The 25,438-nt window shown below is 58.7% G+C and overlaps 2 protein-coding genes and 1 long non-coding RNA gene across 6 annotated transcripts; all 3 read left to right on the top strand.

The window, feature by feature from the left end:
- Positions 1-2,768: 2,768 nt before the first annotated feature.
- Positions 2,769-11,484, top strand: LOC125639096 (uncharacterized). 4 transcript variants are annotated; one of them, XM_048855613.2, is made up of 3 exons: positions 2,769-2,928; positions 6,995-7,096; positions 8,825-11,484. In XM_048855613.2, exons 2-3 carry the CDS (start codon positions 7,030-7,032, stop codon positions 11,437-11,439), a joined length of 2,682 nt encoding a protein of 893 aa, XP_048711570.2. In that variant the 5' UTR covers positions 2,769-2,928; positions 6,995-7,029; the 3' UTR covers positions 11,440-11,484. The 4 variants fall into 4 exon arrangements, with proteins under 4 accessions (XP_048711570.2, XP_048711569.2, XP_074985249.1 ...); XM_048855612.2 differs by lacking the exon at positions 2,769-2,928 and adding an exon at positions 5,750-6,192 and having other exon boundaries at positions 8,828-11,484; XM_075129148.1 differs by lacking the exon at positions 2,769-2,928 and adding an exon at positions 5,751-6,192.
- Positions 11,485-12,084: 600 nt separating this feature from the next.
- Positions 12,085-19,491, top strand: LOC142072446 (uncharacterized). Its single transcript, XR_012668788.1, has 2 exons — positions 12,085-17,625; positions 19,199-19,491. It is a non-coding gene; the product is annotated as an uncharacterized LOC142072446 (long non-coding RNA).
- An 865-nt stretch (positions 19,492-20,356) lies between these two features.
- LOC125639099 (uncharacterized) lies at positions 20,357-25,212 on the top strand. The gene is made up of 2 exons (XM_048855618.2): positions 20,357-20,525; positions 23,306-25,212. The coding sequence occupies exons 1-2, from the start codon at positions 20,444-20,446 to the stop codon at positions 25,186-25,188; spliced, it is 1,965 nt and encodes a 654-aa protein (XP_048711575.2). The 5' UTR covers positions 20,357-20,443; the 3' UTR covers positions 25,189-25,212.
- Positions 25,213-25,438: the final 226 nt, after the last annotated feature.

The following is a 25,438-nucleotide window of genomic DNA, read 5'->3' as shown; positions in this document are numbered from 1 at the left end:
CAGAAAGGGGTTTATGTGGGCACAGAAATGCGATTCCCGTGAAGGATGGAGAGATTCCACCAGGTGCCTACACTTTTGGAATTCTCTCCGAAAGCACATTTGGTTTCAGGGCGATCAAAGTGTTTCATTTTGACAAAAGCACTGGTAGCGGGACCCCTGAGAAAAAGCTCAGGGTGAGATTTTTGGGCAGAGCGCTGGCTGGAAGGAGGCATGGGATTGTAAGCAAAGAAACTGTCTCCTGCTGTTTTGAATCTCCTTAGGGTCAGGAAGACAGGACTTTGTGTCTGCCCTTTGTAAATAAACAGGATTGCATCAAAGAAAGACCAGACTGGTATCATCAGTTTCTCCTTCAACCCTGGGAGATAAAGTTCTAGGGGTAACTGACTCCTGCCTGAGCCGATTGCCTTGAGATGGGGGAGCTGTTCTGATTGTGACCAATGCAGCCACCCGGCCTCGGCCTGCAGAGAGCCTGAGCCCACCGCTCTGAGCATCAACTTCCTTGCGCTTCTCGATCTCTGCCTGCCGACTTTGGCATTCACTATTCCCTTGCTGATCCTTGCAGTGGCTGGAGAGGGAGTGGGAGTGATGCCAGTTGGGACAGGATGCGGGAAGGAAGGAAATCTGGAGCGCTCAGTTTATATCCCTAAGTGGATGTGGACTCCGGCTCTGGTAGTAGGTTGTTGTCCTCCAGCATATGAGCCGTTCAGTGGAGCCATGACACGGGAGGAGTAGCGCCATCAACTGAAGCAGCTACTAAAGGAGTGACTCCCTCATCTGCCAGCGGTTGCAGGTTGGTACCCTCTAGCAGAGCAGCCACTGGACACCAGCAGAGCTAAGGAAATCCCTCAGTTCAGAGGGGGATTCATGGCTGCAGGAGGGGGCAGGGGGTGAGCTTGAGCCCAGACAGATGCCCCTCAAGCTAGGGGCAGCACCTTCAGTGCTGAGATCAGAACTGGCTACCACGGAGCAGCCAAGGGGCAGGGAAGGTGAGAGATTTCCTGAGGCAACAGACCTGCAGGCCCGACCCAGGCCCAGACTCCCCCATTCCCAGCACGACACCCTGGCCGGCCCCCAGCTCTGGATCATAGAAGATCAGGGTTGGAAGGGACCTCAGGAGGTCACCCAGTCCAACCCCCTGCTCAAAGCAGGGCCAATCCCCAACTAAATCATCCCAGCCAGGGCTTTGTCAAGCCAGGCCTTAAAAACCTCCAAGGATGGAGATTCCACCACCTCCCTGGGGAACCCATTCCAGTGCTTCACCACCCTCCTAGAGAAATAGTGTTTCCTAATATCCAACCTAGACCTCCCCCACGGCAACTTGAGACCATTGCTCCTCGTTCTGTCATCTGCCACCACTGAGAACAGTCTAGATCCATCCTCTTTGGAGCCCCCCTTCAGGTAGTTGAAAGCAGCTATCAAATCCCCCCTCATTCTTCTCTTCCGCAGACTAAACAATCCCAGCTCCCTCAGCCTCGCCTCATAACTCATGTGTTCCAGCCCCCTAATCATTCTTGCTGCCCTCCGCTGGACTCCTTCCAATTTGTCCACATCCCTTCTGTAGTGGGGGGACCAAAAGTGGACACTGTACTCCAGGTGTGACCTCACCAGTGCCGAATAAGGATCCCCTTATGCAGCAGATTCTGGGCTGCGGTTTCCTGAGCCCTGCAATTCTCCGCTGCGTAACTGGAGCGATTTCAGACGCCCGCACCAATCCTCGCCATTTTTTATCTTCAGTCTCCTGACACTTGGGGGTGTTTGAATTCATGCCCCACGTGGTGCAGCCAGGAGATGGGCTAACAAGCTCAGCTTGCATTTAAGGCAGGATGCCTGGGTTCTATCCCTGACTTGGGGCGGGGGGGGGGGGGGTATTGGGGTCTCATAGTTAGAGTGGGGGCTGGGAGCCAGGACTCCTGGGTTCTATCCCCGGCTCTGCGAAGGGAGTGGGGTCTAGTGGTTAGATCTGGGGGAGCTGGGAGCCAGGACTCCTGGGTTCTATCCCCGGCTCTGTGAAGGGAGTGAGGTCTAGTGGTTAGATCTGGGGGGAGCTGGGAGCCAGGACTCCTGGGTTCTATCCCCGGCTCTGTGAAGGGAGTGGGGTATAGTGGTTAGATCTGGGGGGAGGGCTGGGAGCCAGGACTCCTGGGTTCTATCCCTGAGTCCGGGAGGGGAGTGGGGCCTAGGGGGGTAATCTAGGAATCAGAACCATGTGCCCCCAAAACACATGTGTCTATCTTCCTTCTCCTGCACACCAGGCCAACCCCATTGGTGGCACATGTGTAACCGACAGGAGAATTTGAACCAGAAGAGGAGACAGACAAGAGTGTGGGGAAGCAGGAATTATTCGCTGTGAGTGGACACTCTAGATGCCTCTCCCCTCGCAGATCTGGGGAGAGAACCCGGGAGTCCAGGCTCCCAGCCCCCCTGCTCTAACCCACTCGCCCCCACTTCCCTCCCAGAGCTGGGGAGGGAACCCAGGAGTCCAGGCTCCCAACCCCCCCCCCCCCCAGCTCTATCCCACTAGCCACCACTCCCCTCCCAGAGCTGGGGAGGGAACCCAGGAGTCCTGGCTCCCAGCCCCTCCCCCCCCGGTCTAACCCACTAGCCCCCACTCCCCTCGCAGAGCCGGGGAGAGAACCCAGGAGTCCGGGCGGAGGCGGGGCTAGAACCCGGCGCCCAGCTGGCGAGGACCATAGAGCGTGTTCCTGTCTGGCTCCGGGAGCAGGCGGGAGCGGGAAGTAGCGTAACAGGGTGGGTGGGTTGGGGACAGGATACGTAAAGGGACCTTCCTCCGCTCGCCAGCCAGTCACCCTGAGCCCCGGGCCCGGCGCCTGGCCACCCCGGGGGGAGCCCGGATCATGGGGGCCGCTCTGCGCACGGGCAGCCTGGGGGCATAGCCCTCCCCCGCCCCGGGCAGCGCCGGCCGGAGCGGTGAGTGGGGCCCGGCGGGGGGGAGCCAGCGGGAACAATAGAGGGTGAGCGGGGAGGGGGGGGGGTCAGAGGGAGAGGGAGACGCAGCCCAGCCCACTAGTCCCCACTCCCCTCCCAACGCAAGAGAGAGAACCCAGGAGTCCGGGCTCCCAGCTCCCCCCGCCTTCTCTAACCCATTCCTCTCTCACAGTGGGGGAAAGAACCCAGGAGTCCTGGCTCCCAGCCCCCGCTCTAACCCACTAGTCCCCACTCCCCTCCCAGAGCTGGGGAGAGAACCCAGGAGTCCTGGCTCCCAGCCCACCCTGCTCTAACCCACTAGCCCCCACTTCCCTTCCGCAGCTGGGGAAAGAACCCAGGAGTTCAGGCCTCCCAGACCCTTCCTGCTTTAAGTGCTAGAGACCCCACTCCCCTCCCAGAACCGGGGATTGAACCCAGGAGTCCGGGCTTCCAGCCCTCCTGCTCTAACCCCCAGACCCCATTCCCCTCTCAGAACTAAGGATAGAACCCAGGAGTCCTGGCTCCCAGCCCCCCCCCCCCCCGAGCAATATTAGTGGGGGCTCAGTGCAGCTGAGCCCAGCAGGGACCCCCAACCCAGTCAGCTAGTTCCCCCAGAAATGTGCAGATTGAAACTTTGCCCGTCTCTTCCGTTGCTCCACGGAGGGGGGGGGGGTCATTGCTAATCCCTAGGTGAAGAAGGGGTTGATCTGTGTTAAAATACACCCCGATGTCTTCTGTGCCATGGTGCGGCATCTAGCGCGGTGGCCGGGAGAGCGAGCGGCGTCCGTGGGTGGACGGAGACACGCCGGGCAGGGAGCTGGTTTCCCCGCTCCCTGTGAGGCTGGTGAGACTGTCCCAGGCGCACCCTGTCCCGGGCTTGTGTCCACGGTTCCAGATTTGGGGTGGCTTCGGAGGGGCCGCACAAAATTGCCTGACCAGAAGTCAGGAGTCCTGGGTTCTCTGGGAGGGGAGTGGGGCCTAGTGGTTAGAGCAGGGAGGGCTGGGAGCTAGGACTCCTGGGTTCTCTATCTAGGCTCTGGGACTGGAATGGGGTCTAGTGGTTAGAGCTGGGGGGGCTGGGAGCCAGGACTCCTGGGTTCTCTCCTAGGCTCTGGGACTGGAATGGGGTCTAGTGGTTAGAGCGGGGGGGCTGGGAGCCAGGACTCCTGGGTTCTGGCTCTGGGTGGGGAGTGGGGTCTGGTGCGGGGGAGCGGAGAGGCTGGGAGCCAGGATGCCTGGGTTGTTGCCCCAGGTCTGGGAGGGGAGTGGGAACTGAATTGTGGGAAGCAGTGACTCTGGAAAGGATTGGGGTTCATAACAGCCGCACCACTCAACCCGAGCTCCCCGTGATACAAATTGGACCCTCGGCCACATTAACGAGAGCGTCCATGCCGCTGGCAGAATCGCGCGGGCAGTCCTGGGGGCAGTAGGGTGACCAGACAGCAAGTATAAAATATCGGGGTAACAGGTGCCTATATAAGAAAAAGCCCCCAAAATCGGGACATCTGGTCACCCTAGGGGACGTGGGTGAATTGTCGAGGACCCCCAAAACGAGGCGAGGGCGGGAGAAAGCCTCCGAGAGCGAGAGACTTCGAGGCGACCCGAGACCCTCCTTGCTACTGACGAGCTCTTGAGCCGAGAAAGACGGCTGACGAGTCCGTGGGCGGCTGCTAAAACCCAAACGAGTCCCCACGGGGAATAAGACCGCACGTTTTCAACGCTGTGGGTGACTGTCCATTGGAACAAACTCCTACGGGCCGGGGTGGGTTTCCCGTCTCTTGAGGCCTTCCAGTCCAGACTGGCTGCCTTCCCGGGAGATGCTTGAACCAAACACAAGGGCCTGGGCTCCATAGCAGGGGAGTTCTCCTGCCTGGGTTATACAGGAAGGCAGACTCGTCCCCGGCCTGGCCCTTAAATAGGATGAAATTCAGTAAGGACCAAGGCCAAGTGCAAAGTTCGGGCAGGAGCCATGCCTTGCCCAGACACAAAGCGGGGAACGATGGCCTAGGAGGGACTGCTGCACAAAAGGCCCCCGGGGCGAAATATGAGTCAACAAGGTGATGCCGTTGCAAGGAAAAACCCCAACCCCGTGACCTACCGGGAGCGGTTGGGCCTTTCTTCAGGCTGGAGGAGAGAAGACCGAACGGGGAGACGAGGGCAGTTTTCAAGCCCGTGACAGAGGGTGACAAAATTGTGATAAATTGTTCTCCTGCTCCACGGAGCACGGGGCAAGAAGCAATGGGCTTCAATTGCGCCGGACCACGGGAGCCAGGAGAGCCCTTCCCTTCCCGCCCGATGTTTCGATGATCATAAATAATGATTGTCACGAAACCAACCGCCATTCGGCAGGCCCCCCCCGCTGCCGGCCAGTGTTCTGTCCAGCTGATCTTCTGGGATTTAGGCTCTTAGGCGCGGCTCAAAGCCTCACTGCAGAGCCGGGCTGCGGGGTTGTCGTTCTTACCAGCAACGGATTTCCCCCTTTTTCTCCCCCAAATTAGTAGACGACTGTCTGGGAAGGAGCCGTCCTGAAACTGGCAGAGATGGGGTGAAAAATCTGCGCTCGCCCAAATCTATCTATTTATCGTACCTATCTTTCTAGCTGGGGCGCAGGGGGTGGGAGCCAGGACTCCTGGGTTCTCTCCCCAGCTTTGGGAGGGGAGTGGAGGTCTAGTGGGTTAGAGCAGGGGCAGCTGGGAGCCAGGACTCCTGGGTTCTCTCCCCAGTTCTGGGAGGGGAGTGGGGTCTAGTGGGTTGGGGGGGGGCTGGGAGCCAGGAGTCCTGGGTTCTCTCCCCAGCTCTGGGAGCGGAGTGGGGTCCACTGGGTTAGAGCAGGGGCTCTGGGAGCCAGGACTCCTGGTTCTTATGTTGAGCTCTGGGAGAAAAGTGGGGTCTTACATAGGGCAGCACCTGGCACGACAGGGGCCCCTGATCTCAGTCAGGGTCCGTCCAACCCCCAGCAGAATGGTGTTACTGTAATTTAAATCATAAGAGTCATTGACTCAAGAGTCCACAGGCTTTTAGGTGGCTTTAAAGTTGCTGAAGACGCAAGGGCCAAAAAAAAAAAAAAGCCAAGTTTTTGCCGGGCTTTTAAAGGGATAAAAACCAAGCACCTGGTCCAAGGTTCCCGAGCTGAGGATTTAAAGCGAGGCAGCTGCATCCATGTTGAAGGAAGTCCGGACTGGATTCCGATCTGGGCGATCCTCGTGCAAACGACCCCAATGCAGTCATGGCTGGGTTCTGATCTCCATGACCCTGGCTCTACGCAGGGTGAGCTGGGCTTGCAGCCAGGGATTTTGGAGCCCGAAATCTCAACCCTTCCCCTGACTCATCGTGGACCCCCGGGCAAATTACTTCATCGTTCTAATTCAGCTCCTGGTGTGTCAGGCAGGGCTAAGAATACCTACCTCACAGGGCTGTTGGGAGGATTAATTAGCTAATGCGCTCTAATTGCTTTGAAGATTAAAAGAAACCTGCATGGAAACTTGACAAGGGCTGTAAATTTCGTCTGAATAACCCAGGCCGGGAGGGCAGATTCCTGGGGCTGATGGCGGGGAACCTACTCCACTTCTCACCGGGATCAGGCGTCGGGACGGATTCGGATCTCGGTGACCTCTGTGTAAATCTGGAGCGACACCTGTGGGGACAAGGATCTGGGAGGAGAGGGGGGGTCTAGTGAGTTAGAGCAGGGGGGACTGGGAGCCGGGACTCCTGGGTTCAGTTTCTGACACGAATGAGCCCTCCGTGCCTTAGTTTCCTCGGCTATAAAATAGGATTAACAGGCCCCTCCTGCACCTGGGTTATGTGCTTTGAGATCCAGCCAGGGAAAGAGCTACATGGTCGAGCAAAGGGTTAATCTGATCCCTGCCTAGGAACTCCCCATCCCTGCTTCCCCCTCCAAGGGTGGGATCCTCCCATGAGGGCAGGTCCTGACCCAGGCATCCTTGTCATTCTAGGTGCCCACGGCCGGGGAGGAGCGGATCTGTGGTTAGAGCAGGGGGGGCTGGGAGCCAGGACTCCTGGGTTCTCTCCTCCCTGTGCAATTACCTGCTTTTCTTTTCTCCATGTGCAGATTATCCCGATTCTTCCCCCGCTGTGACCTCCCGGATGGAGAGAGGGGAAGAGCCGAGCGTCCCGGATCTCCAGGGCTCCGAGGAAAGGGAGATCTCAGGAGGTACCCACACACATAAGGAATGGGAGAGACCGGCTTGGAGACTGTCCAGGAATCAACTGAGGCTGGGCTCCTTGGTTTTCTGGGAGGGGAGTGGGGGCTGGGGGCCAGGACTCCTGGGTTCTCTCCCCAGCTCTGGGAGGGGAGTGGGGACTAGTGGGTTAGAGCAGGGGGATTGGGAGTCAGACCTCCTTGGTTCTATACCTGTAGGGGGAGTGCAACTTTCACTGGTCTAGCCCACTAGACCCCACTCCTGTCCCAGATCCAGGGAGAGAACCCTGGAGTCCAGACTCCCAGCCCCCCTGCTCTAAGCACTAGACCCCACTCCTGTCCCAGAGCCAGGGAGAGAACCCTGGAGTCCAGACTCCCAGCCCCCCTGCTCTAACCACTAGACCCCACTCCTGTCCCAGAGCCAGGGAGAGAACCCTGGAGTCCTGGCTCCCAGCCCCCCTGCTCTAACCACTAGACCCCACTCCTGTCCCAGAGCCAGGGAGAGAACCCTGGAGTCCTGGCTCCCAGCCCCCCTGCTCTAAGCACTAGACCCCACTCCTGTCCCAGATCCAGGGAGAGAACCCTGGAGTCCTGGCTCCCAGCCCCCCTGCTCTAAGCACTAGACCCCACTCCTGTCCCAGAGCCAGGGAGAGAACCCAGGAGTCTAGACTCCCAGCCCCCCTGCTCTAAGCACTAGACCCCACTCCTGTCCCAGAGCCAGGGAGAGAACCCTGGAGTCCTGGCTCCCAGCCCCCCTGCTCTAAGCACTAGACCCCACTCCTGTCCCAGAGCCAGGGAGAGAACCCTGGAGTCCTGGCTCCCAGCCCCCCTGCTCTAAGCACTAGACCCCACTCCTGTCCCAGAGCCAGGGAGAGAACCCTGGAGTCCTGGCTCCCAGCCCCCCTGCTCTAAGCACTAGACCCCACTCCTGTCCCAGAGCCAGGGAGAGAACCCAGGAGTCTAGACTCCCAGCCCCCCTGCTCTAAGCACTAGACCCCACTCCTGTCCCAGAGCCAGGGAGAGAACCCTGGAGTCCTGGCTCCCAGCCCCCCTGCTCTAAGCACTAGACCCCACTCCTGTCCCAGAGCCAGGGAGAGAACCCTGGAGTCCTGGCTCCCAGCCCCCCTGCTCTAAGCACTAGACCCCACTCCTGTCCCAGAGCCAGGGAGAGAACCCTGGAGTCCTGGCTCCCAGCCCCCCTGCTCTAAGCACTAGACCCCACTCCTGTCCCAGAGCCAGGGAGAGAACCCAGGAGTCCAGACTCCCAGCCCCCCTGCTCTAAGCACTAGACCCCACTCCTGTCCCAGAGCCAGGGAGAGAACCCTGGAGTCCTGGCTCCCAGCCCCCCTGCTCTAAGCACTAGACCCCACTCCTGTCCCAGAGCCAGGGAGAGAACCCTGGAGTCCTGGCTCCCAGCCCCCCTGCTCTAAGCACTAGACCCCACTCCTGTCCCAGAGCCAGGGAGAGAACCCAGGAGTCCAGACTCCCAGCCCCCCTGCTCTAAGCACTAGACCCCACTCCTGTCCCAGAGCCAGGGAGAGAACCCTGGAGTCCTGGCTCCCAGCCCCCCTGCTCTAAGCACTAGACCCCACTCCTGTCCCAGAGCCAGGGAGAGAACCCTGGAGTCCTGGCTCCCAGCCCCCCTGCTCTAAGCACTAGACCCCACTCCTGTCCCAGATCCAGGGGCGGAACCCAGGAGTCCTGACACATTCTTTTCATCTCTCTCCCTCTCTCCCCCAGCAGAGCGGACGTCGCCGGAGGACAAACCTCCCCAGGCCCCCAAGTGGCCGTGGGAGAACCTTTCCTGGACCCAAGCGGGCCGCCCGCCCCGCCTCGAGCCCCCCTCCTCCTCCGCCCGGCCCCCTGCCCCGCTGCCGCGCAAGGGCGAGCGGCCCTACATCTGCAACGAGTGCGGGAAGAGCTTCACCCAGTGGTCCAAGCTGGTGCGGCACCAGCGCATCCACACGGGCGAGCGCCCCAACACCTGCAGCGAGTGCGGGAAGAGCTTCACCCAGAGCTCCCACCTGGTCCAGCACCTCCGCACCCACACCGGCGAGAAGCCCTACCGCTGCTCCGAGTGCGGGAAGAGCTTCAGCTGGAGCTCCAACCTCATCCAGCACCAACGCACCCACACCGGCGAGAAGCCCTACCGGTGCGGGGAGTGCGGCAAGGCCTTCAGCCAGAGCACCAACCTCATCAAGCACCAGCGCTCCCACACCGGCGAGAAGCCCTACCGGTGCGGCGACTGCAAGAAGAGCTTCTACCGCAGCTCCGACCTCATCCAGCACCAGATCACCCACACCGGCGAGCGGCCCTTCAAGTGCGCCCAGTGCGGCAAGGGCTTCACCCAGAGCGCCAACCTGGTCAAGCACCAGAAGATCCACGCCGGGGAGAAGCCCTTCCGGTGCACCGAGTGCGGGAAGACCTTCATCCAGAGCTCCGAGCTCATCCAGCACCAGCGTACCCACACCGGCGAGAAGCCCTACGAATGCCTGCAGTGCGGGAAGAGCTTCGGGCACAGTGCCACGCTGGTCAAGCACCAGCGGCTCCACATGGGGGTGGAGCCTTACAAGTGCCCCACCTGCCACAAGACCTTCGGGCTCAGCTCGGCCCTGGCCCGCCACCAACGTTGCCACACCGAGGAGCGGCCCTACGCCTGCCCCGAGTGCGGGCAAAGCTTTAGCCTCAGCTCCAACCTCACCCTGCACATGCGGATCCACCGGGGCGAGAAGCCCTACCGGTGCGGGGAGTGCGGGAAGAGCTTCGGCATGAGCTCCACCCTGATCCGGCACCAGCGGATCCACACCGGCGAGAAGCCCTACCAGTGCGCCGAGTGCGGGAAGAGCTTCGTCCGCAGCTCCCACCTCATCCAGCACCGCCGCACCCACACCGGCGAGAAGCCCTACCGCTGCGGGGAGTGCGGCAAGGCCTTCAGCCAGAGCTCCAACCTCATCACCCACGAGCGCATCCACATGGAGGAGCGGCCCCACGTGTGCCACGAATGTGGCCAGCGCTTTGCCGAGGAGGAGGGGCTGCGGCGGCACCAGGAGGAAGGGCATGGCGGCGGGGCGGGAGGCGGGGGGCTCGGGGAGAGCCGGGAGACTTGCATCTGCGACGATTGCGGGGAAAGCTTTGGAGATAGCTCCGCGCTGGCCAAGCACCGGGAGATCCATGCCCCTTGCATCTGCGACGATTGCGGGGAAAGCTTTGGAGATAGCTCCGCGCTGGCCAAGCACCGGGAGATCCATGCCCCTTGCATCTGCGACGATTGCGGGGAAAGCTTTGGAGATAGCTCCGCGCTGGCCAAGCACCGGGAGCTCCATGCCCCTTGCATCTGCGACGATTGCGGGGAAAGCTTTGGAGATAGCTCCGCGCTGGCCAAGCACCGGGAGCTCCATGCCCCTTGCATCTGCCCGGAATGTGGGCAGAGCTGTAAGGACAGCGCGGCCCTGACCCGGCACCAGATCACCCACATGCGTGAAAAGCTTTACAAGTGCCCCGACTGCGGGCAGAGCTTTGGCGACATCTCCGCCCTCACCGAGCACCAGAGGAACCATATCAGGGAAAAGCTGAGATGCCCGGACTGCGGGCAGGGGCTCGGGGCGAGCTCGGCTCCGGGGGCCCACCAGAGGGGCTGCGCCCCGGCCAAGCCCTTCCACGACTGCTCGGCTGCCGGTGCCCACGAAGGAAGCCGCGCCGAAGGGGAGCCCGTCCGTGACAGCTCGGAGCTTGGGGTCCACGAAAAAGGCCACCCCGTGGCGGAACCGTCCCACGTGGCTCTGGGCGTCCGTGGAAGAGGCCGGCCGGCGGCAGATCCCTTCCCCGACGGCTCAGCCAGCGGCGGCCGCCCCGGCTCGGGCGAAATGGCCAGCCTCATCCGGCGCCCGGCCACCGAACCCTACAAGTGCCACGACTGCGGCCAGAGCTTTGCCGAGGGCGTGGGCCTCTCCCGCCACCTGGCCTCCCACCCCAAGCCCTTCCGGTGCCCGGAGTGTGGGCGCGGCTTCCCGGACCCGACAGCCTTGGCCCAGCACCGGGAGGCCCACGCTGGAGGGGAGCCGGCTGGGCCCGGGGAGAAGAGCCGCAAGAGCTGTGCCGAGATCTCCGCCGTTCTCTTGCGCCAGGGAAACCACGTGGCCGGGCGCGGCCTGAGGAGCCACGCGGCAGACAACCCCCTTCCTCCCGGCGGCTCGGCTCCGGCTCGGCCACGGCTCCAGCCCTCGGGCCGCGGCCTGGCTGTGGCCAGCCGCCGGGGCGGGGGGATGTCTCTGGCGCGGCCGGAATGTGGCAAAGGCTCCCAGGGGGGTTCTGTGCTCCTACAGCACCTCCAGAACCACGTGGGGGACAGGGTGTGAGGCCCCCGGGGGCACCTGGCCAGTTCATAGCTAGAACCTGGGCTTGGGGGGGGGGCGGGGGGGATGTAGACAAAGGAGGGAGGAGGGTGCCTGCTGGAGTATGGGTAGCTGGAGGGGCGTGAAGGTTTGAGGGCCCTGGGGCAGGAGGCTGGGGGCGAGGATGGGGAGGTTGGTGGATGTGGGGGTGGCTGGTCTGGGGATCTGTTTGGCAGGGATCTGGTTTGGCAATGGGAGGGGTTGCTCTAGGGGATCTGGTTTTGCCGGGGGTCATGCTGGGATCTGGGGGAGCCTGGTTTTGCCGGGGGTCATGCTGGGATCTGGCGGGCTGGTTTTGCAGGGGGTGGGGATGGGGTGGGGGGCTGGTTTTGCAGGGGGTCATGCTGGGATCTGGGGGGGCTGGTTTTGCAGGGGGCGGGCATGGGATGGGGGCTGGTTTTGCAGGGGGTTCGTGCTGGGATTGGGGGGGCTGGTTTTGCAGGGGGTCATGCTCGTTTTGCAGGAGGTCATGGTGGGATCCGGGGGGGGCTGGTTTTGCAGGAGGTCATGGTGGGATCCGGGGGGGGGGCTGGTTTTGCAGGGGGTCATGGTGGGATCCGGGGGGGCTGGTTTTGCAGGGGGTTCATGCTGGGATCCGGGGGTGGGCGGGAGAAGGGCTGGTTTTGCAGGAGGTTCGTGCTGGGATCTGGGGGCGGTGGCAGGTTTTGCAGGGGATTGGGCTGAGATATAATAAACGGACGTGACTTAGATCATGTTGGGATCTGTTTGGGGGATCCGATTTCATTATGGGGGACTGTGAGCCGTCCCCGGGTGGTGTCGCTTTGCGGCTGTTCCTCAGCTGCCCCGCCTCAGAGGTGGCTGCATCTCAGTGCTGGGTGAGTCAGCCCCATGTGGCTGTTACCCAACTCCCCCAGAGACAAAATACTTCCTCTTCTATCCACTTTGAATTTATCTTGGCTCCTCTCCCATTTGGCCTTTGTCTGCTCGCTCCAAGAGCCCTCTGTTCTCACAAACCTCCTCATTTAGGTGCTTATAGGTTGGGATCACGTCACCCCTCCAGTCAGCTGAAGTCTCTTCGTCTGCATGGGAGCCTTTCCAGGCCTCAAGTCAATCGTGGGAGGCAGTGTGGCCTAATGGGTAGTGCACTGGCAGCCAGGACTCCGGGGGTCTCTCCCCAGCTCTGGGAGGGGAGTGGGGTCTAGTGGTTAGAGCAGAGGGGGCTGGGAGCCAGGACTCCTGGGTTCTATCCCCGGCTCTGCCGGTGACCTTGGGTCAGATCATGTCACCGCTCTGTGCTTCAGTCTCTCCATCTGTAAAATGGGGCTACATATACCAACATCCTTGGTGAAGGTCTTTGAGATCTCATCCCCCAATCCTTTCCCATGCAGGCCACTCGCTTACACGTGTATTTCGTCTCCTGGCCTGGGAGGAACTCAGCTGGGAACCTTCCCCCGACCTGCAATGGCTGGGATCTGAGAGCTGATCCAGGGATTGTTTTCACCCCAGTCTCTGCTTAACCTGCAACTACAGAACAGCAGAGCCGAGAATTAAAATAAAATAAGGATTGAACATCGCTGCGGTTAATGCGGGCGTTCGAAGTTGTGACCGTCAATGGGGGTTTTGGAACAACTAGAGCTGGGAGACGTTTTTCGGCCAAAAGTTTTTTGGGGGGGGTGAAACGGACCGATTCCGTGAAACCTTTTGCAGTTTCTTGTCAGTTTCAGAAGATGGTTTCGGTTGGAAAAAACCCTAAAATCAATCCCCCCAAAAGTGAAAATGCTTCACAGCTCTGATTGAAAAGGGCGGTGTGTTTCAAAATCTCCCTGGGTTTGATTGAAGTAACGACTCAAAGGCGTGAAAAAAACCAAACAAGGCTCAGAATCAAAACAAAACATTTTCTTTGACCCCAGATAGGATTTTTTTCAACTTTTGATTTGCTGAAAATTTCATAAACGTTCAATTTTGATCACAAAACCTGCTTTTTTTTCCCCTCCAATTTTTCAGACCTGCCAGTGAACCGAATTCTCCATTATTCACCCAGAAATAAGCAATAGTCGGAGGGGAGGGAAGGGAAATGAAATCCACACTAGTCTGGGGTCCGAACTCTTGGGGCTTGAGTGGGATCTTCCTTTCCCTGGGGGCAAGTTATTCCAGGATTGTCCGCTCTGGGGGAGAGAGGGTTGATCTGCCTTTCTCTGAAGCAGCTGGGACGGTCACTGATAGAGGTGGGATACCAGGGTAGATGGGCCCACTGCTCTGCTCTGGGGCAGCTGGTCCTGGGTCCCACATTGTGTGATTCTGCCAGCTATGGAAGAGGACCCATGAAATCTGACATTTCTACTGCTCTGGACTGGGCAGAGATGCCATGGGGAGGACCGGATATTAAAATCAAGGATCGGGTCCCTTTAACAGCAAGCAGGGTAGAGGTGTTAGGCCATGGCTGGTGCTCAGAGTTGCTACCACCATCCGGATAATAAATATAATTAATTTATGACCCATTTGGTGCATAGAGATGACGTCAGAACAAATGTATTCCCCTCGGAAGAGATCAGGGTTGTATTTCTGCTTTAAAATACTTGAGTCCGTTTCGGGGGCTGTTAGGGAAATGGGATGGAATTCCACACCTCCCACATTTGTTCCACTCCCCGACCCCAGTGAAATATGAAATTATAATACACTTTTTTTTTTTTTGGTTGAAAACTTTCGTTGAAATACAGCTGGTTTTACTGGGATATGAAGTTTTACAACCATTGACGTGCATTGAGAAATGCGGATAGAAAATATTTCAGAGAGATTCAGAATTCTGCTGGCAAATATCAACATTCAAAGGGTCGACAGAAACTGTTTTGTTAAAATTGGAGACTGATGCAAAACTTCACTGGCATTTCAAAGTGGGACTGGGGAAAAATGTCAATGAGATTTGCTGTCGTGGGAGAAAATATCAAAATTGAAATGTCAGTGCAAATGAGGTGAAATTTGAAATTGATGAAAAATGCCATGGGAATTTTCATTTTTGTAGGGGGCAAATTTCAATGAGATTCAAAATTCTGATGGAAAATATGCAAATGAGCTGTGTCACTGGAATTTTGGGGTTGAAATGCTTGTGATATTTTGAGGAGGAATTTTGTCGGTGCTCAAAATTGAGATGGAAAATAGCAAAAAAAAAAATTTGAAATGTGGCTGAAAAGTTTTCACTGAAACTTGACATCTTGATGCACCTTCTCATCGATGTTTGATTTCAGAGCAGCAGCCCTGTTAGTCTGTATCCGCAAAAAGAGCAGGAGGACTTGTGGCACCTTAGAGACTTACGAATTTATTTGAGCCTAAGCTTTCGTGAGAGGCATCAATGAGAATGTTGGGATTCAAACTGTGGTGAAAAAATTTCAGAGTGATGAAATTTTGATGAAAAATGTCCCAGTTTGAAATGGTTTTAAATTTTGAAATCGATGAAAAATGCACTGGAATTTTAATTGTGACGAAAATATTTCAACGACATTTGAAATTCTGATGGACAACGGAAATTTGTAATGGCAGGGAAAGTTTTTTGTGTGAATTTGAAGTGCTGGTGAAGGTTTTCACTGAAATTTGACTTGTAGATGAGACCTGGTGCGATTCAAATTTTTGAGCCAAAATTTCAATACGATTAAAAGTTCTGATGAGAAATTTTGAAATTCAAAACATGGATGAAATTTTTTTTTGTAGAAATGTTGAACATTTTTACTGAAATTGGACCTTTTGGACCATTATTATTGGCATACGAAGGACTGATGGGAAATGTGTCAATTCATTTTCGGCTGAAAATGTTACAATGAGATCTGGATGGAAAATATAGATCAAAATTTGAAATGTCGAAAATATTTTCTTGGAATTTGAAATTGATGAAAAATTTCACGACAGTTTTCCATGGAGTGTGGGGGAAAAAAATCAATGACATTCAAAATTCTCATCGAGAAGATCGACGTTTGGAAGGTGGATGAGAATTGTGAACTTTTGAGATGTTCTGAGAGTCTGAATTTGTGTGTGTGTGTGGGGGGAACATTGCAATCAACCACATTTGACATTTTGATGGGAAAAGATCGAAATGTTGCAAGTTGTTTGTGGACATTTCAAATGTTGGCGAGACGTTTGGAGGAGAACAGTCGAGATTCCAGCTTTTGCATCGTTAGAGCAAAGAAAATGGAGCTAAGCTTTCCCCCAGCTTTTCTCTCTAGCTCTCCCATGAGGAGATGGGCCAAGGAGAATGATGCCCTGTTATGGATAGTGTCTGGGGAGAACGACCTTTCATGTCGTCCCCACGCCAGGTCGACCTAAATTGGCCAATTTCCTCCAGCCAATAAACTGGTCAATGGGAATTTGTGCTGTCTAATGCGAAAAGGAAGCAGAATTTCATCCCCTCCCGAAAATCACTGGAGGCCAGCCTGGCCCTGAAGCATGTGCTGGGGGTAAAGGAAGCCAGCTGGACCATCAAAATCAGTCTAGTTCTCTACCTCTGTGGGGCTCAATCGAATGACCTCCAATTGAGCCCTATATTTCCTGCTCTAGGCTTTCTCTCCGCTACCCACAGCCCTGCTCTGCCGAGACCGATCTCCTTCTCCCACCCACGTGTATTGCAGCTCCCAAGGGTGGGGCCATTCTAGCACTACTGGTGGCCAGGAGGGGTACTGCGCCTTGAAGGGCCAGAGCCCCTGTAATGGAAGTTGCCCGCCGGAGGCCAGTGTTGTAAAACCTCAAAGGAGAACATGGCGGATTTGCAGCAACGCTGACGGGGTTTTTGCCCGTTATGGAAAGGGCATCAACAAAAACAAAGCTGGGTTTTAGAAAAGAAAACCCAGATCAATGTAGCTTGGAAGTGTGCGACCGGCGAGGAGATTCTCCGTTCCCAGGGGCCAAAACTGCTGCCCAGGGCACGCTGTCCTGCCTCGAGGAGGTGGGTGCTCAGTGACCACTCGTTTGCCGACGTTGCCCTGGGGCAACGAGATTCTGAGTTGGGCTTTCAGCGCCGCCCGCCTGATCTGGACATTTTACAGCTGCTCTGACAGTGAGCCATGGGTTACAATTGCTACATGAATGCTCTCCCTCTATCAGTAATACACCCTGTGTCTGTCTGTCTCATGAGATTCTGGTCTCTTTGTCTATCTGTACGCTCTGTCTGACTTTCTCAGTATCTATCTCATTAGATTGTGGTGTTTCTACCTATCCAGCCCCACACAAACCCTTCTACCTGCCTGCTTGTCTGTCTCCTTACAGTCTAGTGTCTCTTGCACTTATTCGCTATAGACTCAGGGCTAAACACTCACTACTCTCCCCAGTAAAGCGTATAACCCGCCACGCGTAGCACGTGAAGAAGTGTGGTTAAGCTGCTGGAAATGACTGTGTTTCATGTGTGTGTTTCATGTCCTGGTAGCATTTGTCGCCTAGTAACTGTCTCCCTTTTAGCTCTGTGAACGAGCAGTGTCTTGTAAATGACTTTGCCCTGGGTTCTAGGAATGTAACCAGCCTGTGGGTGTCGACGGAGGACTCTGGTTTGTTTGTTGGTAGAGGGGAGGTGTTTGGTAAAAGTTTTCTAAGAGAAACGTCCAGAACGTTGGAGTGTGTTAGTGTGTATCTGTGCCCAGAGATCTAGGGCAAAGCTCCCCTTGAGGGCAAGGGGGCAGGATTCACCTGTAAGGTGCACACAGACACGGCTGGGATTCTCCACCAGTAGGGGGCAGTGTGGTGGTCTCTGGCTCTCTCTCCCACACAGGAAGATGACATCAACCTTGATGGCCCCTATATTCAAAAGCTCCCTGAACCTAACCCCAAGCAAATAACCCTCGAGCTCGGTGTCAGCTCGAAAGCTGGTCTCTCTCCCCAGTGGAAGCTGGTCCAATAAAAGAGATTCCTTCACCCACCTTGTCTCGCTAAGCAAATAAATCAAGCAACCCCCCAAGCCCCGCACAAAGCGTGCTGCGAGCAGAGCTTTCACCCCCAAAACTTGGACGTGTCAGAGACAGTGTGAAATCGGCCAGGTGCTTTGCTAGTGGGACTGGTTTTACCCGGAAGGCGCCCAGACGCAGTGGGCCATGATAAATGGACAGGCGACCCCCCCCGCCCGCCCGCAATAGCTAGACGCATCCAGGCCTGCGTGAGAATCGCCCTATGAAGTGTGCAGATGTGTGATTAAAAATACACTGTGTCTGTGTGCGAAAGGTGAGTTATTTGTGTGTGTGTGTGTGGGGAGAGATTAGGATTATAAAAAGCATGTGTGCTTAAAAATATCAATGGTACGTCTATAAAAAGAACAGGGGGACTTGTGGCACCATAGAGACTAACAAATTTATTAGAGCATAAGCTTTTGTGAGCTACAGCTCACTTCATCGGATGCATTCAGTGGAAAATAGAGTGGGGAGATTTATATACACAGAGAACATGAAACAATGGCTGTTACCATACACACGGTAACCAGAGTGATCAGGAAAGGTGAGCTATTCCCAGCAGGAGAGCGTAAGGGGGTGGGGGGACAACACCTTTTGTAGTGATAATCAAGGTGGGCCATTTCCAGCACTTGACAAGAACAGCAGGGGGGGAAATAAACATGGGAAAATAGTTTTACTTTGTGTAATGAGCCATCCACTCCCAGTCTCTATTCAAGCCTAAGTTCATTGTATCCAGTTTGCAAATTAATTCCAACTCAGCAGTCTCTCGTTGGAGTCTGTTTTTGAAGTTCTTTTGTCGAAGAATTGCCACTTTTAGGTCTGTAATCGAGTGACCAGAGAGATGGAAGTGTTCTCCGACTGGTTTTTGAATGTTATAATTCTTGACATCTGATTTGTGTCCATTTATTCTTTTACGTAGAGACTGTCCGGTTTGGCCAATGTACATGGCAGAGGGGCATTGCTGGCACATGATGGCATAGATCCCATTGGTGGATGTGCAGGTGAACGAGCCTCTGACAGTGTGGCTGATGGGATTAGGCCCTGTGATGGTGTCCCCTGAAGAAACAGATTGACAGAGCCAGAAGAGTACCCAGAAGTCACCTACTACAGGACAGGCCTAACAAAGAAAATAACAGAACGCCACTAGCGGTCACCTTCAGCCCCCAACTCAAACCTCTCCAACGCATCATCAAGGATCTACCACCTATCCTGAAGGACGACCCATCACTCTCACAGACCTTGGGAGACAGGCCAGTCCTTGCTTACAGACAGCCCCCCAACCTGAAGCAAATACTCATCAGAACCACTAACCCAGGAACCTATCCTTGCAACAAAGCCCGTTGCCAACTGTGTCCACATATCTATTCAGTGGACACCATCACAGGGCCTAATAACATCAGCCACAATATCAGAGGCTCGTTCACCTGCACATCCACCAATGTGATATATGCCATCATGTGCCAGCAACGCCCCTCTGCCATGTACATTGGCCAAACCGGACAGTCTCTACGTAAAAGAATAAATGGACGCAAATCAGACATCAAGAATTATAACATTCAAAAACCAGTTGGAGACCACTTCCATCTCTCTGGTCGCTCGATTACAGACCTAAAAGTGGCAATTCTTCACCACAAAAACTTCAAAAACAGACTCCAACGAAAAGGAGGACTCGTGGCACCTTAGAGACGAACAGATTTATTAGAGCAGAAGCTTTCCGGAGCTACAGCTCACCTCATCGGCTGCCTGCAGTGGAAAAGACAGTGGGAGATTTCACGAAAGCTCATGCTCAAATAAATTGGTTAGTCTCTAAGGTGCCACAAGTCCTCCTTTTCTTTTTGCGGATACAGACTAACACGGCTGCTCCTCTGAAACCTGTCAGCTGGTGTATCTGTGTGATGAGACCGTGGAGGCCGTCGGGCTAGACTGTGCAAGGATTTGGTTTTTAGCGCTACATGTCGATTTCACTGTCTCCACCCAGCGCCCCAAACCGCTTCCAGCGAGAATCAAAATGAGCAGCGAGGCAACGTAAGGAAAACGCGGCCAGAGAACTAATGAGCGTTTGATTTCTGGAGATTTTGACACACGCGACGGTGACAGTTTGCAGAGTCATGGTCATAAAGCTTTAACTTTTTGAATCTCACCCGCTCCTGTCAGTGAATTGTTATTCTCTGACCCTCCGGCCCCAATCTCTTCCATAATTTCCCCCAACTGTAAAAATTTAAATGGATACAAAGTGGGGGGGGGGGGTTATTTTTGGAGAAGACACACTGTATATATCCTGCAGAGTGTGTGCGTGTGAAAAAGAGAGTGCGTGAGCAGGACTGCCCTCTGCTCGACGGAAGCAGGACTGTGTGTGTTACCTGAGCAGAAGATTCCAGGGGAAGCTGAGCAGGTGGTTAACCTGCGGAACTCACCTCCCTATGATGGGTGTAGCAAGAGTCCCAGAAGGGCTGGGGATTTCATATAGGCAGCCAGAACAGCCACATTTGTAATGGTCAGGATTAGAAAACCAGCCAAGGCTTCACCCAGGGAAATTCTGGGCCTAAACCAAGCTTGGAATATGGGGGTTGGGAATAAATTCTCCCCAGCGGGGAGGTTCTTCCCTGACTGATCACCAGGGGGCACTTTGCAGTTTTCTCGGCAGCCTCTTGTACCGACAGCTGGGAGCGAGGGCGGTGGGGCTGATTCTGGCAACAGGGGGGCGGCGGGATACCGGGCTACATAGACCCGGGGAGAGGAAAGCCCGAGCTGGGCCTGGGGCACTGCTGCAGGGAAGCTCGCAGCAATGGGGTGCCCGGCGCGGCTGTGCTGGGAAAGGCTGAAAACACAGGGGAGCCAGGACTCCTGGGTTCTGTCTCCGACCCTGGGAGGGGCGTGGGGTCTAGTGGGTTAGAACGGGGGGGCGGGGCTGGGAGCCAGGACTCCTGGGTCCCATTGACGCAAGCCCTGGGACAGCCCCGCCCACAATCACTTCACGTGCCTGGGAAACTACACTCCCCATGGTGCTTTGCGAGAGGGGGGGGGAACAGGGCCGGTCTTTACCTGCTGCTTCCTGCCACCCCCCCACCACAGCGGCGGAGGGGGGTCGCTGCATGGAGCCGGGACCCCCGCGCACGGAGCCGGCTGCCACCCGCCCGGCCGGAGACGGGGCACCCAGGGCCGGTGGGTGCCGGGGTGAGCCCCCGCCGTCCCCCTGCACCCCAGCTCTGTTCCCACCCCACCCCTGCACCCCGGGTCCGCAACCCCCCGCTGTCCCCCTGCACCCCATCCCCGGACCCCTGTTCCCATCCCTCCCCTGCACCCTGGGTCCGCAACCCCCCATCCCCGCCGTCCCCCTGCACCCCATCCCCAGACCCCTGTTCCCATCCCTCCCCTGCACCCCGCGTCTGCATCCCCCCATCCCCGCCGTCCCCCTGCACCCCAGCTCTGTTCCCACCCCACCCCTGCACCCCGGGTCCGCAACCCCCCGCCGTCCCCCTGCACCCCATCCCCGGACCCCTGTTCCCATCCCTCCCCGGCACCCCGCGTCTGCATCCCCCCATCCCCGCCGTCCCCCTGCACCCCAGCCCCGTTCCCTTCCCGCCCCACCCCTCCCCTGCACCCCGGATCCGCAACCCCCCATCCCCACCCCCGCCATCCCCCTGCACCCCATCCCCGGACCCCTGTTCCCATCCCTCCCCTGCACCCCGTGTCTGCATCCCCCCATCCCCGCCGTCCCCCTGCACCCCAGCTCCGTTCCCACCCCACCCCTGCACCCCGGGTCTGCAACCCCCTGCCGTCCCCCTGCACCCCATCCCCGGACCCCTGTTCCTATCCCTCCCCTGCACCCCGGGTCCGCAACCCCCCATCCCCGCTGTCCCTCTGCACCCCATCCCCAGACCCCTGTTCCCATCCCTCCCCTGCACCCCGCATCTGCATCCCCCCATCCCTGCCGTCCCCCTGCACCCCAGCCCCGTTCCCTTCCCACCCCACCCCTCCCCTGCACCCCGGGTCCGCAACCCCCCATCCCCGCCGTCCCCCTGCACCCCATCCCCGGACCCCTGTTCCCATCCCTCCCCTGCACCCCGCGTCTGCATCCCCCCATCCCCGCCATCCCCCTGCACCCCACCCCCGTTCCCACCCCACCCCTCCCCTGCACCCCAGGTCTGCAACCCCCCATCCCCGCCGTCCCCCTGCACCCCATCCCCGGACCCCTGTTCCCATCCCTCCCTGCACCCCGCGTCTGCATCCCCCCATCCCCGCCGTCCCCCTGCACCCCAGCCCCGTTCCCACCCCACCCCTCCCCTCCCCTGCACCCCGGGTCCGCAACCCCCCATCCCCACCCCTGCCGTCCCCCTGCACCCCATCCCTGGACCCCTGTTCCCATCCCTCCCTGCACCCCGCGTCTGCATCCCCGCCGTCCCCCTGCACCCCAGCCCCGTTCCCACCCCACCCCTCCCCTGCACCCCGGGTCCGCAACCCCCCATCCCCACCATCCCCCTGCACCCCATCCCCGGACCCCTGTTCCCATCCCTCCCCTGCACCCCGCGTCTGCATCCCCCCATCCCCGCCGTCCCCCTGCACCCCAGCCCCGTTCCCACCCCACCCCTCCCCTCCCCTGCACCCCAGGTCCGCAACCCCCCATCCCCGCCGTCCCCCTGCACCCCATCCCCAGACCCCTGTTCCCATCCCTCCCCTGCATCCCGCGTCTGCATCCTCCCATCCCCACCGTCCCCCTGCACCCCAGCCCCGTTCCCACCCCACCTCTCCCCTGCACCCCGGGTCTGCAACCCCCCATCCCCGCCGTCCCCCTGCACCCCATCCCCGGACCCCCGTCCGCATCCCCCCATCCTCACCGTCCCCCTGCACACCATCCCCAGACCCCCGTTCCCTCCCCGCCCCTTCACCCCAGTCCGCAACCCCCCATCCCCGCTGTCCCCCTGCACCCCATCCCCGGACCCCTGTTCCCATCCCTCCCCTGCACCCCCTGTCCGCATCCTCCCATCCCCGCCGTCCCCCTGCACCCATCCCCGGACTCCCGTCCGCATCCCCCCATCCCCGCCCTCTACCCATCCTGCAACCCTGAATCCCGGCAGGGTGTGGGGTTGTTGGAGTACGGAGCCCCCCGTGCTGGGGGAAGGATGGCAGGGAAGGGACCTATGAGCCAAGTGGGGAGGTGCCAGGGTTGGGGGGCTGAGAAGAAGAACCCATCGGGGTTGGTAGGTAGAGGAATTAGTATAGACAGATAAATGGTGTATGGGTGTGTGTATATTGAGAGGGGTGGGGATGGATAGACAAAGAGAAAGGGGGGCGTATTGGGGTGATGGATGGATCGATCAGTGTATGGGCATAGATAGGTGTGTGTGTGGGGGGGATAGAGAGAGAGGGGGGGTGTGGGGATGGATGGGATAGCTACATAGAGTCGTGGGTGGGGGGGATGGATAGAGCGAGGGGTGCATGTCTGTGAACAGATAGATGAAAAGGTTTGTGGGGATAGAGAGAGGAGTATATGTGGGGAGAGCGAGCGAGCGTGTGGGGATGGATGGATAGATGGATGGGGATAGAGAAGTGTGTATGGGGCTAGGTGAGATGGGCACGTACGTGGATGGATGGATAGATGGGGGGATGGATGGGGATACAGAGGTGTGTATGGGGCTAGGTGAGATGGGCACGTACCTGGATGGACGGATGGGTAGGAAGATGGATGGACAAAGGAGTATCATGCCTTCTTTTCCGTCTCCTCTCTAAGGCACGCGGTCCCCAGTTTGTACCACCTCTCTCCAGACAGAGCCCCGCGTGTGTCTTGGGTCGCCAGGGAGCGTGAGCGGAACCATCCCCAGTGCAATGTCTCTCTCCTTCTGTCACCCCCCTCTGGGGAACGGGCTGAGGAGCAGGAAGCTCCCATGACAGTGTCCGTGCGTGGCCGGCGTTCTCTGGCGGCCCTTGTACTCAGCACCCCCTTGCTTGTTCCTCAGGTCCTGGGCCCAGACGTCAGCCGGAGGAGGACAACAGAGCTGCCAAGATGGCGCCACCAATCGGGCACGTTTCTGGCAAGGCCCAAGAGGGGGGCCTGACCTCCGTGTCATTGGCCGGCCCCAAGGCGGAGGAGGAGGAAGTCGCCAAGATGGCGTATCTCAGTGGGGATGTTGTGGAGACCACCAAGGGGCATGCAGTATGGAAGACCGTGGCCAACATGTTGACTCCCAGGATGGACATTCCTGGGAAGGGCCAATGGGCATGTCCAGCCTCCGTCTCACTGACTGTCCCTAAGGTTGAGGAGGAGGAAGAGGCTGCCAAGGTGGAGCCTCTCAACAGGGATGTTGCCGTGAAGGCAGAAGGGGGACATTCACCGTGGATGACTATGGCCAAGACGATGCCGCCAAACATGGATGTTCCTCGTTTGGGCCAGCTGGGACGTGTGGCCTCCGATTCATTGCCTGTCCCTAGGACTGAGGAGGAGGCTGAAGACACCAGGATGGTGCCACCCAATGGGGACGTTGACGTGACGAGCCAAGAGGGACATTCAGCATGGATGACCATGGCCAAGATGGAGCCTCTCAACGGGGACGTTGACATGAAAGCCCTAGGGGAACCCTTGACCCTGAGGCCTTTCCCTATCTCCAAGGCCGAGGAGGATGAAGCCACCAGGCCGGTAACTCCCTCCGCTCCTGCTTGCCGGGAGCGCCCGTACCGCTGCGGGGAATGCGGCAAAGCCTTCTCCCGCAGCTCGTCCTGCGTCAAGCACCAACGCACCCACACGGGCGAGCGCCCCTATGGGTGCCCGGATTGTGGCAAGTCCTTCGGCCAGAGCTCCACCCTCAACCGGCACCGCCAGGCCCACCTGGCCGACAGGCCACACCGCTGCGCTGACTGCGGCAAGGCCTACGGGACCGCCTCGGCCCTGGCCCAGCACGGCAAGAGTCACCTGGCCGAGAAGCCGCACCGGTGCCCGCAGTGCGGCAAAGGGTTCTGCGAGCGGTCGAACCTGGCGAAGCACCTGCTGACCCACACGGGCGAGCGGCCCCACCGGTGTGCCCAGTGCGGCCGCGGCTTCAGCCAGAAGGCCAATCTCCGGCGTCACCAGGAGACTCACGGCGGTGCGGCGTCGCATCGGTGTGCCGACTGCGGGCGGGCCTTCCGCCACGCCCGCCGGCTGGCTCAGCACCGCCGGTCCTGCCCCGCGCCCGGCGAGCCCCACGCCTGCGCCGACTGCGGCCAGACCTTCGCCGCCCGCTCCCAGCTGGCCCGGCACCGCCGCCGGCACGCGGAGGAGCGCCCCTACCGCTGCGGCGTCTGCGGCAAGGCCTACGGCGTCAGCTCCCACCTGCTGGTGCACCTGCGTGGGCACACGGAGGAGCGGCCCTACCGCTGCGGCGAGTGCGGGGCCGGCTTCGCCGAGGCCGCCAAGCTGGCCCAGCACCGCCGCAGCCATACCGGGGAGCAGCCCCACCAGTGCGGGCAGTGCGGGCGCCGCTTCGGCCTGCGCTCCAACCTGACGCGGCACCAGCGGGCCCACGCCGGCGAGAAGCCCCACCGCTGCGGCCAGTGCGGCCGGGCCTTCGGCCGCGCCTCCAACCTGGCCCAGCACCAGCGGACCCACCGCGGCGAGAAGCCCTACCGGTGCGGCCAGTGCGGCAAGGCCTTCGCCGTCAGCACCCACCTCCTCATCCACCAGCGCTCCCACACCGGGGAGCGGCCCTTCCCCTGCCCCCGCTGCGGCAAAGGCTTCACCGTCATCTCCAACCTCCGGCAGCACCTGCGGATCCACACCGGGGAGCGCCCCTACCCCTGCGCCCAGTGCGGGAAGAGCTTCCGGGCTCGGACTCACCTCCGGGCCCACCAGAAGCTCCACGCCTGAGCGGGCGGGCGGGCGGCGGGTCTGCGGGCGGCCCTGGCGGTGGGGGGGGGGGCGGCAGGAGGCGGGGGAGTTAGTGACGGAGTTACTTGTAGCTTAGGAAGCATGGCTCTGTGGGGCCGTGGGGAAGTATTGGACGGGGTGGGGGGGGGGGGGTCCTGGGTCTTCAGAGCCAGGGGGGTGGCGGTTTCATGGATCTTGAGGCTCCGAAGGGGCGATGAGTGGGGGTGGGTCGTAGCTGTGGGCCGGGGGG

The sequence above is a fragment of the Caretta caretta genome, chromosome 6 (genome assembly GCF_965140235.1).
Source record: "Caretta caretta isolate rCarCar2 chromosome 6, rCarCar1.hap1, whole genome shotgun sequence".
Lineage (NCBI taxonomy): Eukaryota > Metazoa > Chordata > Testudines > Cheloniidae > Caretta > Caretta caretta.
This window is presented reverse-complemented; position numbering and strand designations above follow the sequence as displayed.

What these genes read in the sequence shown, in the direction of transcription:
- LOC125639096 (XM_075129148.1), top strand. Translation starts at nt 6,144, where the DNA reads ATGCAGTCATGGCTGGGTTCTGATCTCCATGACCCTGGCTCTACGCAG. An exon ending in TGACCCTGGCTCTACGCAGG is followed by an intron (nt 6,193 to 6,994) that starts GTGAGCTGGGCT and finishes CTCCATGTGCAG; the next exon opens with ATTATCCCGATTCTTCCCCC. An exon ending in GGAAAGGGAGATCTCAGGAG is followed by an intron (nt 7,097 to 8,824) that starts GTACCCACACAC and finishes TCTCTCCCCCAG; the next exon opens with CAGAGCGGACGTCGCCGGAG.
- LOC125639099 (XM_048855618.2), top strand. Translation starts at nt 20,444, where the DNA reads ATGGAGCCGGGACCCCCGCGCACGGAGCCGGCTGCCACCCGCCCGGCC. An exon ending in CAGGGCCGGTGGGTGCCGGG is followed by an intron (nt 20,526 to 23,305) that starts GTGAGCCCCCGC and finishes CTTGTTCCTCAG; the next exon opens with GTCCTGGGCCCAGACGTCAG.